The following is an 11,968-nucleotide window of genomic DNA, read 5'->3' as shown; positions in this document are numbered from 1 at the left end:
TTAACATATATTTACTAATTTTAAATAATAAAATATATATTAATTATTTAATATCAAAATATAAAACACTTATAATTATATATATATATATATTTTATTTATTATTGTATACATACCAAATTTAGATAGAATTAAAATAAAATTTTAAATTTTAATTGAACGAGACAGTCTAAATATAGTTTCTTCCTATATTGAATCTGAACTCAAACTGTAAGAAAATTAGTTGGATTCCGGTTCAAACTTAAAAAAGCGAAATAAATTAATTTCTTTTTTAATTTTAAGTTTTTTTTTATTTAACCAAATTGAAACTAACTAGCATATGAATAAAATAACTGGACTCAAACAGTTTTAATCCCGAAAAAACTTTTACCTACTTTAGATATGTACATCGCAATAAATAAAAGAATAATATGTATAATGAGCATTTACATTTTAATATTGTATATACATCGTAACAAATAAGAAAGTTATATATATATATAATATTTATATATTACAATAAATAGAAGAGTGGCATATATATAAAAGCATTTACACTTTGACATTGAATATACATCGCTGCGAATAAAAAGACATATATATATGAGCATTTATATTTTAGTATTGGATAATTGTCACATAAATAATATATCGAGCAATTCTTACCTACACCAAATATATACAATGCAACGAATAAAAAAAATAAATGCTTTACCTTTTGAGCTTGGATGATTGTTCACGTACTTAAAGTATTTAAAATTAAAAAATATGTATCAATTATTTATTAGTTATTTATTAGTTTAATGTATAAATATCATCATACAATTAGAATAAATTAGAATTTTTCTTAATCAATATGAACATGGTAGGTTTGGGATGAACCGTCCGTGACGACCCTTATTTACAACGTTTAAAATAAGGGGTATGGCACAGTTGGTTTACTATTGGAAGGCAATGATTGAAGACAAGAAAGTAAATATCTCGATTAGTGAGACCCAATGTAAAGGGTAGTTGGGGATAACACAAAATAACAACCAAAACTATATATAAAAAAAAAAAAATTGCAAGAATCTGAACTGTGTGAGAAAGGAAATGTACAAAGAAGAGAGTCATCAAACTTTTGTTTTCTTTCTTTTATTCAAAAGAAACACGTTTATCATAAATTCATAATGCCTAAATTTAAATCTCCCTTCCTAGTGCTATAAATATATGCATCTCCGCTTGAGCAAAATCAAACTAAGATAGTAACCTTTCCTATTGCTGAAAACCAGAAAAAAAATGTTAAGTTCTCAGATTCAGAAGCTAAGTGCTGCAAAACCCTATTCTCTTTTACCACCAAAACCCTGTATCCATGGAGGAAAGGCTTCTTCTGTGGCTCCTTTTAGGCAGCAAAAGTGTAACCCTAAAAAGCATCAGAATAGAAGCTTAAGTGTACGTGCAAGCATCATTGATAAGGCCATTTCAGCAGTAACACATAAATTAGTGATTACTGCCACTGTTACAGTTAAAGTAACAGTTGGTGGGATCATTTCTAGTATTGGTATAACTCAGCCTCTTGATGAGTTGACTGATATTATCGGTAAAAGTCTTCTTTTGGAGCTTGTTAGCGCAGAGCTTGATCCAAGTAAGCACTTACAGCTGTATATCAATAATTAGGGATTTTATTCATTTGGCTTAAATCTTAATTTATATATTAATAATATGCCATTATTGGGCAAATAATTAGTTGAAGCCACGTATAATGTATTTGTCTTATGGCCTGGCATCTAACTAGAGTACAAACTTGAACAATATATTTAAATAGTAAAATGAAATAATTAAAATAAAATAAACTTAACCCAATTTACGTCACGTGGCTGACTTTTACATGGTTAAAGTTTTTCAAATATTGCTTCACCATTGATCAATAGTAGGAAGATTATGGTTACAGAGAATTTAAAACTTCTGTAAGCCTGCTAGCCTTGCTTTCAACAATCCTCAAAAATAGCTCCTCTTTTACTTTCTTTTTTCTTTTTTAATAAAAATAAATTTCTTAAGCATGTTGAGAAATTTATAAGATAATTAGCTCTTATTGCACAAATATTTATTGAATTAGTAGCACTTACATGCTTCATTACTTTTTTTAGTTATTAAATTTTTTTATGTAATACAATAATAAATATATCATGCAAACAATTGTCTTTAATTTGATATAATATTCAACATATACAAAATCTATATAATTATATTACTTACAATATATTTACATTTATTTTTTAATTTTTTTATCCATATAATTTAAATACCTTCAAGCATCATCCACCACCATCATCCGACGATGTACGACGAGTGATATTTAAAAAAAAGTCCTAATATTATTTTTAAAATTTTTCTTTTAATATTTTATTTCTACACTATATAAATAAATTGAATATAAAAAAAATTATAATTACATTATATATATATATATATATATTTATTTATTTATTTATAATCATATAACTAAATTTCACATATTTTATATCCATTATTATTGAGCTTTCTATATTTCACGGGCTCCACCTGACAGTAGATCTCAATTTTAAGTTTCTCCTTTATTATTTGTAAAAAGAATTATCTCACTCTTACACTTTTTTCTCTTCTAATTCAAAATTCTAAAGAAAAAAGACTCAATAATTTTATGTTGTATTAGGAGATAAAAATATTTCGTCACTTGGTTATCAATCCAATGGCACATTCATATCATAATCACACACACCTACTATGTAAAGGAGTAATAAAATTTTAGATTTATTTGTTTGATATACGGCAGTAACAGTGAAATATATATATTTGTTTGAACAGAATCGGGCTTGGAGAAGGATCCAGTGAAGTCATATGCTCATATTCATCTGGGAACCCATAAGCCTGGTGAGGTGAAATTAGAAGCAAAATTCACGGTGCCAGCAGATTTTGGTGAGGTCGGAGCTGTACTTGTAGAGAATGAACATCACAAGGAAATCTTTATCGAGAGCATAGTTCTTGAAGGCTTCCCTATTGGCCCTCTTACAGTTTCTTGCAATTCATGGGCTCATTCCAAGCATGATAACCCCAAGAAGAGAATTTTCTTTACCAACAAGGTTCAATTAATATATAAATATTTCCCTAAATTTAAGGGGAAGTATTGTAAATATTCATATTTTTTGTTTTTTTTTTTTAACAAATTTATGATTTTCTTATTTAAGCTATGTTGAAATATTAAAAATATGGTTTTTATTTTTTTTTTCTCAAATTTACTATTTTAGTTATTTTTTAATTTTTCAGTTATTTTTAGGTAAAACAACAAAAAATAACTTAAAATATTTGAAAAATAACTAAATCATAAATTTTGAAAAAAAGTTCGAAAAATCTTTTTGAAAAATTCACACAATAAGAGTGTTATTTTTCTTATTATTGATTTTAGCATATTTTTGAAAAGTTTCCTAAACTTTAAAGTAAATTTATTTATCTAGAGGAATATTTGACCATGTATAACATATTAATGTTTGCGACTCATGAAACAGTCCTACTTACCATCTGATACACCAGATGGACTGAAGAGGCTAAGGGAAGAGGAATTGGAAAATTTAAGAGGAAACGGACAAGGCGAGAGGAAGTCATTTGAAAGGATCTATGACTATGATACATATAATGACCTTGGTGATCCTGATAGTGACCCTGATTTAAAGAGACCTGTTCTTGGTGGTTCAGAACATCCATACCCCAGGCGCTGTAGAACTGGACGTCCACGCACCAAAACAGGTATACCATTCATGTTTGTTTACTGTCTCGATCACCCTATCATTATACCATTAATGTTTAAACCCTTGAAATCCTTATGAGGCCAAATAGGCCTTATCAAATCTATCAGAAGGTTTATTATAAAGGAGATGTAAACAATCAATTAATCAGGCTAAACCAGATTGATAATTAATATAAGTTGTTGAGAATTCCAAATAATATTTGATTGACAGTAATGTTTTTTGAATGCAGACCCATTGTCAGAATCAAGAACCAGCGACATATATGTACCAAGAGATGAGGCCTTTTCAGAATTGAAATCAGCAACCTTTAGCATAAACACAGTGAAATCTCTATTACATGCTTTGGTGCCCTCAATAGAGACTGCAATTGTTGATAAAACCCTTGGATTTCCTTATTTTACTGCCATCGACACATTATTTAACGAAGGAATTGAATTGCCTAAAGACACTGAAAAACCTTGGTACCTTCAAACACTTTTGCCAAGAACAGTGAAAACTGTTAAGGAGACTGGAGATGAAATCTTACGTTTTGAGACTCCTGAAATGTTTGACAGTATGGTTCTTTACCTCACTTATTCTAATGTCCATGGTGCACACGTTGCTGATATGTTTATAATTAGGTAAAATTTCTCATACATGTAAGATATTTTCTTGCTTCAGGAGATAAATTTGCTTGGTTTAGAGATGAAGAATTTTCTCGCCAAACTCTTGCTGGTCTTAATCCATTTGGTATTCAACTAGTTACGGTAAGAGTATATAGATTTATATATTTTAATTAAAAGCTAGTCGTCCTGTTATATATCTTACTATAAAGGTGACTCCAATATGAAATCTTATGGATTCTCGCAGTGAGAATATTAATCAGGATATTCGATATTCGTTGTTAAGAGATAGACATATTAATATGTTCTTACTGGTCCGAGAATGATATCTATCTACTATCAAAGAAAAATACCGTACCATTTACCATGTATTTTACTTGCATCTTCTCATACAGGAGTGGCCCCTAAAGAGTGCACTAGATCCTGAAGTCTATGGTCCACCTGAATCAGCAATCACAAAAGAAATAATTGAACAGGAAATCAGAGGGTTCATGACTGTTGATGAGGTATAAAATAGCAAATTATAGATATTGCTCATACAAAAATGTTTCTTCATTTCAATCTGAACAAACCCTCTCGAATTTGTGTTGATGCAGGCATTAAAGCAAAACAGATTATTTATATTGGATTACCATGATTTGCTCTTACCATATGTGGCTAAAGTGAGAGAGCTTGAAGACACCACATTATATGGTTCACGGACATTGTTCTTCCTTGTGAATGACAGCACATTAAGGCCTGTTGCTATTGAACTCACTCGCCCAAAAATTGGTGACAAGCCGCAGTGGAAGCAAGTATTTACACCTAGCTTTGATGCAACTAGTTGTTGGCTATGGAGGCTGGCCAAAGCACATGCCTTGGCTCATGACTCTGGCATCCACCAGCTTGTCTCTCACTGGTAAATAAGTGATGACTAAGACTAGAACTATGAATAGCACGCATAGGTACTGATCCTTAATCTTAGTATTAACGATTAGAAATATCTACTTCTTTTACAGGTTGAGGACACATGCTTGTGTGGAGCCATACATAATTGCAGCTAATAGGCAGCTCAGTGAAATGCACCCAATCTATAGACTCTTACATCCACATTTCCGATACACAATGGAAATCAATGCTCTTGCTCGAGGAAAGCTGATCAACGGAGGTGGAATAATTGAAAGCACTTTCAATCCTGGCAAGTACTCCCTTGAGCTTAGCTCTGTTGCTTATGACAAGCTCTGGCGTTTTGATACAGAAGCATTGCCGGGTGATTTGATTAAAAGGTAAGAATAATTGTAGCACAAAATCCTTAATTGTTGTGCTTCATCTTCATGAGAGGCATTCACTTGTTCCTCTGATCAAATGATTGATCACTTTTATCAATTTTTAGGGGAATGGCAGTTGAGGATCCTACAGCAAAGCATGGACTGAAGCTGACAATTGAAGACTACCCGTTTGCAAATGATGGTTTAGAGCTTTGGGATGCAATTAAGCAGTGGGTTACTGATTATGTGAACCATTACTATCCAGAAGCAAGCCAGGTCAAGTCTGACAATGAGCTGCAGGCATTTTGGGAAGAAGTTCGAACTAAAGGCCATGGAGACAAGAAAGACGAACCATGGTGGCCTGTCCTGAACACCCAAGTAGACCTAATCCAGGTTTTGACAACCATAATTTGGGTAACTTCAGGTCATCATGCAGCAGTTAATTTTGGGCAGTATGTGTATGCCGGGTACTTCCCCAACAGGCCAACAATGGCTAGAACAAATATGCCGACTGAGGAACCATCAGAGCAGGAGATGGAACTCTTCTTGAAAAAGCCAGAATACACATTGTTAAAATGCTTCCCATCACAGATTCAAGCAACTAAAGTAATGGCTGTTTTAGATGTTCTATCAGGCCATTCACCTGAGGAGGAGTACATTGGTGACACATTAGAACCATCATGGGAAGCAGATCCTGTCATTAAGACTGCATATGAAAGATTCAGTGCAAGACTGAAAGAGCTTGAAGCTAATATTGATGAGAAAAACAATGATTTGAAATATACCAATAGAGCTGGGGCCGGAGTTGTTCCTTACGAGCTCTTGAAGCCATTCTCTGAAGCTGGGGTCACTGGGAAAGGAGTCCCTAATAGCATTTCCATTTAATTTAATTATCAATGCATTATATGAACTCTGAAATAAATTTGTTAGTTGCAAGTATATGTTGAAATAAAATAATTCTGGTCGTGAAATACATGATGCTTGTGATGCCTTAAATTATTTATAGAGATTTACCAGTATTCCAAGTTGACAAGCAAGCAAGCCAGCTTCCTCTAAGAAAATAAAAAGCAAGGAAATTAAGAAATATACTAAGCATAGGTATTTACTACAAAACTAATGCAAGTTTTCTGTAATGAGAAAACTAATATATATTTGTGGGATAACCCTTTAAAAGCCCTTTAAACTTTCATGCTTTATAGTATTAAGCCCTCCAACTGAAAACATATATTCTATTGGACCCCTATACTATGCAATATTCATAGCCAAAGGTACAAAAAAGCCCTTGAATAAATTAGATAATAACAATTATGCCCTCATGCTTCTAAACGTCCCAAATAGACCCTTTAGCTTTTTAAAAAAAGCCAATTAAACCCAATTGATGACACTTTTAACTCTTCGGTTAATGGTGGGGTCCAAAAGAACATAAGATCCAATAATATGATGATATGTGGATCTACTTTATCATTTATACTATATTTAAATATAAATAATTAATATCAAGAAATAAACCATTAATAATAAACAATATACTAACAATAAAAAAACTAAAAATAATTAAAACCTGAATAATAGAAAATAATGAAATCACATTTGTCGGTCAGCAACTAAACACCTCAACACCGCCATCGCCACCACCTCACCATTGCTACTGCCTCATCATCGCCACCGCCTCACCGTCGCCACTGCCTCATTATTATCGCCTCACTATCATCACCACCTTGTCATCTCCAAGTAACCAAACAATATCGATATTGAGTCGATAAAAACCACTCGCCTTCAACCATTGCTGCCACCCTCTTCCACCACCTTCAATCATCAACGCCAACTTCTCCATAAACAACAATAACAAAGCACATCACTACCATTAATAGGTTCCCTTCTCCACCCACTGCCACAACAATAAATAATAACAACCATAACCACAAGTATTGAAAAAGATTTTCCGAAATAACAAAAGATAACAATTCCCAATTACCAGCTAAAACCCAAAGTCGAAATAAAAAAATCAACAAGGTAGCTTTTGGTGGCAACGGACATTGACATCCTTGGCAGCATAGTAACAGGATGGTACGATAGAAAGCAAACGGTCGACAGAAGGAAAGGGACTGAGGGACTGGTGTGCATACGAGTCTCAGCAAGCCGACAATCTTTTGGGTTGTTACTGCCATGGTGGCGACGTTGTTGATTGGAGCTTAGGTTGCAATAGGGGTATAGGATTGACGACTTCGATTTACAAATTGATCGGAGCTTAGCTTAGTTTAGGGCGTGCTCGACATGTTTAAGAGAAGTCGAGGAGATCAGAGTGGCATGAGAGGACTTTGGTGCAGGAGACTAAGGGTAAACAGGGGGAATTCGGGAATTTGAAAATCTTAGAACCACACTAAATGTCGAGAATTTTACAATTCAACCATAGCATAAAATCACTATCCCAAACCGTACTAATTTTTTTAAGGCGGTTCGGTATGAAGACTCGAGTTTAACGGGATGGTTTGGTTCAGTACGGTACACTATGGGATAATAGAAATTTAAAATTTTTTTACTTTTAAATAATTAATTTTTTTTTTTTACTTTAAATCAATTGGACTAAAATTAATATAAAATTATATAACAAAAAATAAAATCACTGGAATTATATTTACTTGTATTCAACAACTACATAATATGAAAATTTATTGTCAATCTACTAAGCTAATAAATTTCATATTAAATAAAATATGTATTTAATAGTTTCAGTCCACTAAGCTAAATATTTATAATATTTCATTGCCGAATTGATAAATATATTTCATTTGACCCCTTTAATGCAAGATAGTACTGTTCTATTAAAAGACATAAGATTTATTTTATAAATATGATTAATGTCATATTAGCACTATATCATTATAAGCAAACAAATTAAGATTTTAAAAAAATCTTATATCTTATATTTTTTAATTAAATGAACGATAAAGATATGAACTTGTAACTTTGCTAGAAAATCAAGATAAACTTAATGAATAATTAATATTATAATAAAATATAAAATTTAGTGCTTCTATTTTATATTTGGGACAATAACCGTAAACTTTGTTAGAATATAATTGCTAGATTTATATTTTGTAAGGTTTTTTATATTTAATTTTAAGTTTGACCTTAAGATTTAAACTTATATATTATAAAATAATCATATATATAAATAAATAAAATCTTAAATCGGTTCTAGTTTCGGTTCGATATAATACAAAATGGTTCGGTACGGTTCTCGGTATAGAGAACTGATAGGCTACTTATGCAACTACAATCTAAGGCAGTGAACTTATCGATGCAGTCTAGCACTCATGGCGAGTATCAAGGTCGTATTCCTCGAGAAAGTGAAAGCCCAGAGTTACTTCTTTGTTCTTTGTTATATTAACCTAAAATGAATGATGAATAATTTCTAAACTAACTAATAGCTACAAGCTAAGTTCTAAGGGAGAAGCATGAATGAATAGATAAATGAAATAACCAATACAAGAAAGCAAACCCAAAGGGAACCTAAACTAGTTGGCAATCAAACAAAAGATAAAGGATTGATGAGTCTAATTATGCTACCCATGGACGAATTCTTAACTGAATTCGGTTTCTCTCTTGAGATAACCGAATTCCTAAACCTAATAACCTAAAGTTGGAATCTCTTCCTAACAATTGATTCTTAAATTAGCATTAAGCCTTAATCCACCTCTATTAAGCTTTGTTAATTCTTAATCCGGCTAGTTAATTATCCTTATCTTTAAGTGATTATTAACTAGTTCTTGCTATTCAAAATTTCAATTGTCAAATGGACTTCTCAATCACATAAAACAATCTAAACACCACAATTCACAACGTCTCATGAATAATGCATTATCTTATTAATACTGAAAGCAAGAAGAATACAAAACTAACTCAAACAATCCAACAATATAATATTAAGCCAACATGGTAAAGAAATCCCAATAGATTTAATCAATCTAGCTAAACATGTTCATGTTTAAAACAACTAGGAAATCAATTATAATGGAAGAATAATGAAAATGAAACATGTACACCCCTTTTCTCTCGAATTGGATGAATAGCTCCAAATCTGAATCTGCACTATGATTAATCTCCCAAATTGCCTCTTGAATTGCCCCACTACTATTTTGCACTCGGAACCTTGCGATTCCGGGGTTCTTCCTCTCTACAACTCTCTCCTGCACTCAGCACTATGCAAAAAACCAAACCAGTCGCCAGGGCACTCTCTCACTCCTTGCTTAGCTTTCTAACCCTAAAAAAATTAGTTTTCTTATATATTTGTCTCAGCACGGCCATGGTCAAGGCCGTGTTGAAACTGTGGATCTCACCAAGTAGGTTTTCACCATGGCCGTACCCCCGCCGGTGCTGGCCACCACGGCCCGTGGTGGATGCCGTGGTAGCCTCAGAAACCGTGCCCAAACATTATTTTGAAGATCAAGTTTCGATTGTTGTTCACGGCCAGAGTCCAGGCCGTGATGGTCAGCACGACCTTGACCTAGGTCGTGCTCAATGTGTGCAACGCGGGCTCTTGTCCGATCTTGATGAATTCCCATCCGTTTCCGCACGTATTGATCTATAATTGCTTAAACACCGATGACGGTCTTATAAATATTCCTGAAATGCAAAAGAACATAAAACACGAGTGATCTGGGAATAAAAGCACAATAATTGCTAAGAACATACGCAATAATATGCAAGCAAATATGTGTAAAACTATGCACATCAAATTACCCCACACTTAAGCTATTGCTTGTCCTCAAGCAATTAACAACTCACTTCATAAAACTACAGTTAGCAATTCCTTACAGTTTACGCCCCTAGTCCACAACAGATAGTATTCGACACATCTCAAAGGGTACTCAATCATAAATCAAATTACAAATTATTAACAGAGAATGGAAATAATATTAATGCATGAATAACTTAAATGACAACTCAATACAAACATCACGAACCAGTGCCTCACCGGGATCACTCAAGTCATCGAGTGGTTCGAGATCTTCGAGTCTTGTGCTCCGCCCTATAGGAGACAGATGGCATGGTGGAGGTATTCGACGACAGAGGCAGGTAAGCCAGAGGAGAGAGCGACGAAAGGGAAGGAGGATGGTGGTAAATAGTAGGATGATGGGTTTCCTTGTTTAGATAGTAGGAAAATAGAAAAGGGAAAAGGAAAGATAGAGAAAATATTATTAGTTTTAATTTACTATCAATTATTATTATTATTATTATTATTATTATTGTTGTTGTTTTTTTTATTGTTAAATAAAAATAATAATATATATTACTAAATGTCATTTTATTATTAGGTGTAAGTGCTAGAGTATACCCTAAAGACATATAGTTGTCAAATGATCTGTATTAATCTATACATCATAATTGATGGCATACAATTATACTTAAAGCATTGTTAGACTCTAATAGTATGAGTAGTCATGTATTATCAAGAAATAATCCAAACCGTTAGATATAAACACCATGGAATGTAAACACAAATGTAAGAGAGATTATAAAGTGAGTTTATAATAATGAGGTTCTCATTATATACGTTCTTAAACTTTGTTCATAGTCAATGTTTGATCAAAAATTATATATTGATCAAACGCTCGAGACTACCATAATGTATTATCACTTGCATATGAAATAAATAATCTATCTCATAAAGTTGAGGAATAAGGATTCTGAGATAAGCAGTCTATGGACAATATTCTTGTGAAAATCATAAAAGATGTGATCCTTAGACTTGAGATAGTCGTGTATTATCTTATATAAGGATAACTATACTTTGAAACTATCTTTTATTCTCCTATCCATAGAGCGCTCAAGGGATAATCATTAATATAGTAAGAGTCATATGAAGATAGTGAATTATCAATAAAAAATTCATTGCCTAAGATAATATATCATGGGACCTTATCCTGATGATTCTTGATATGCTTTAACATGGAAATCCTTAGCCAAGATTGTATGAATAAATATTATGAAAAGTGTTTCATATATCTTGTTCAAAATGTTATATACAATTATTGAGAACAAATATGTTTGATTCAATTATAGAGTTGACACTTGCATCCATGCCTCTATTAATCAATTGGGATAAAAGTACAATGAAAGAATTGAATTACATTGTAAGATTGTTCACTATAAAGGTTGATTAAAGCACTTTAATCATTCCTATACATTTGAGTGGTCATGATGCATTGTTAGATGCCAATATTGATCTATGAATATGGATTAAGTTAAATTAGAAAATTAACATTGAATTAAAAAAGTTTAATTCATATAATATATATTTATTGCCAACATGTTAGGAACCATTTAGGTCACACAAAAATAGGTTTTAAGTAAGGATTAAAATGAGACTTCAAGC

The 11,968-nt window shown here is 32.3% G+C and overlaps 1 protein-coding gene and 1 long non-coding RNA gene across 3 annotated transcripts; one reads left to right on the top strand and one right to left on the bottom strand.

The window, feature by feature from the left end:
• The first annotated feature begins 1,201 nt into the window (after positions 1–1,201).
• LOC8287572 (linoleate 13S-lipoxygenase 2-1, chloroplastic) lies at positions 1,202–6,562 on the top strand. The gene is made up of 9 exons (XM_002513182.4): positions 1,202–1,603; positions 2,803–3,077; positions 3,501–3,738; positions 3,970–4,293; positions 4,401–4,486; positions 4,738–4,848; positions 4,939–5,240; positions 5,341–5,607; positions 5,715–6,562. The coding sequence occupies exons 1-9, from the start codon at positions 1,258–1,260 to the stop codon at positions 6,472–6,474; spliced, it is 2,709 nt and encodes a 902-aa protein (XP_002513228.1). The 5' UTR covers positions 1,202–1,257; the 3' UTR covers positions 6,475–6,562.
• On the bottom strand, positions 6,385–8,331 carry LOC125370419. Of its 2 annotated transcripts, XR_007216379.1 has the most exons (4): positions 7,565–8,307; positions 7,151–7,477; positions 6,604–6,641; positions 6,385–6,454 (listed from the first exon to the last, which is right to left on the bottom strand). It is a non-coding gene; the product is annotated as an uncharacterized LOC125370419 (long non-coding RNA). The 2 variants fall into 2 exon arrangements; XR_007216380.1 differs by having other exon boundaries at positions 7,151–8,331.
• Positions 8,332–11,968: the final 3,637 nt, after the last annotated feature.

Source organism: Ricinus communis, chromosome 6 (assembly GCF_019578655.1).
Source record: "Ricinus communis isolate WT05 ecotype wild-type chromosome 6, ASM1957865v1, whole genome shotgun sequence".
Taxonomy (NCBI): Eukaryota; Viridiplantae; Streptophyta; class Magnoliopsida; order Malpighiales; family Euphorbiaceae; genus Ricinus; species Ricinus communis.
Note: the sequence above shows the minus strand (reverse complement) of the source record. Positions and strands in the feature narration are given on the sequence as shown.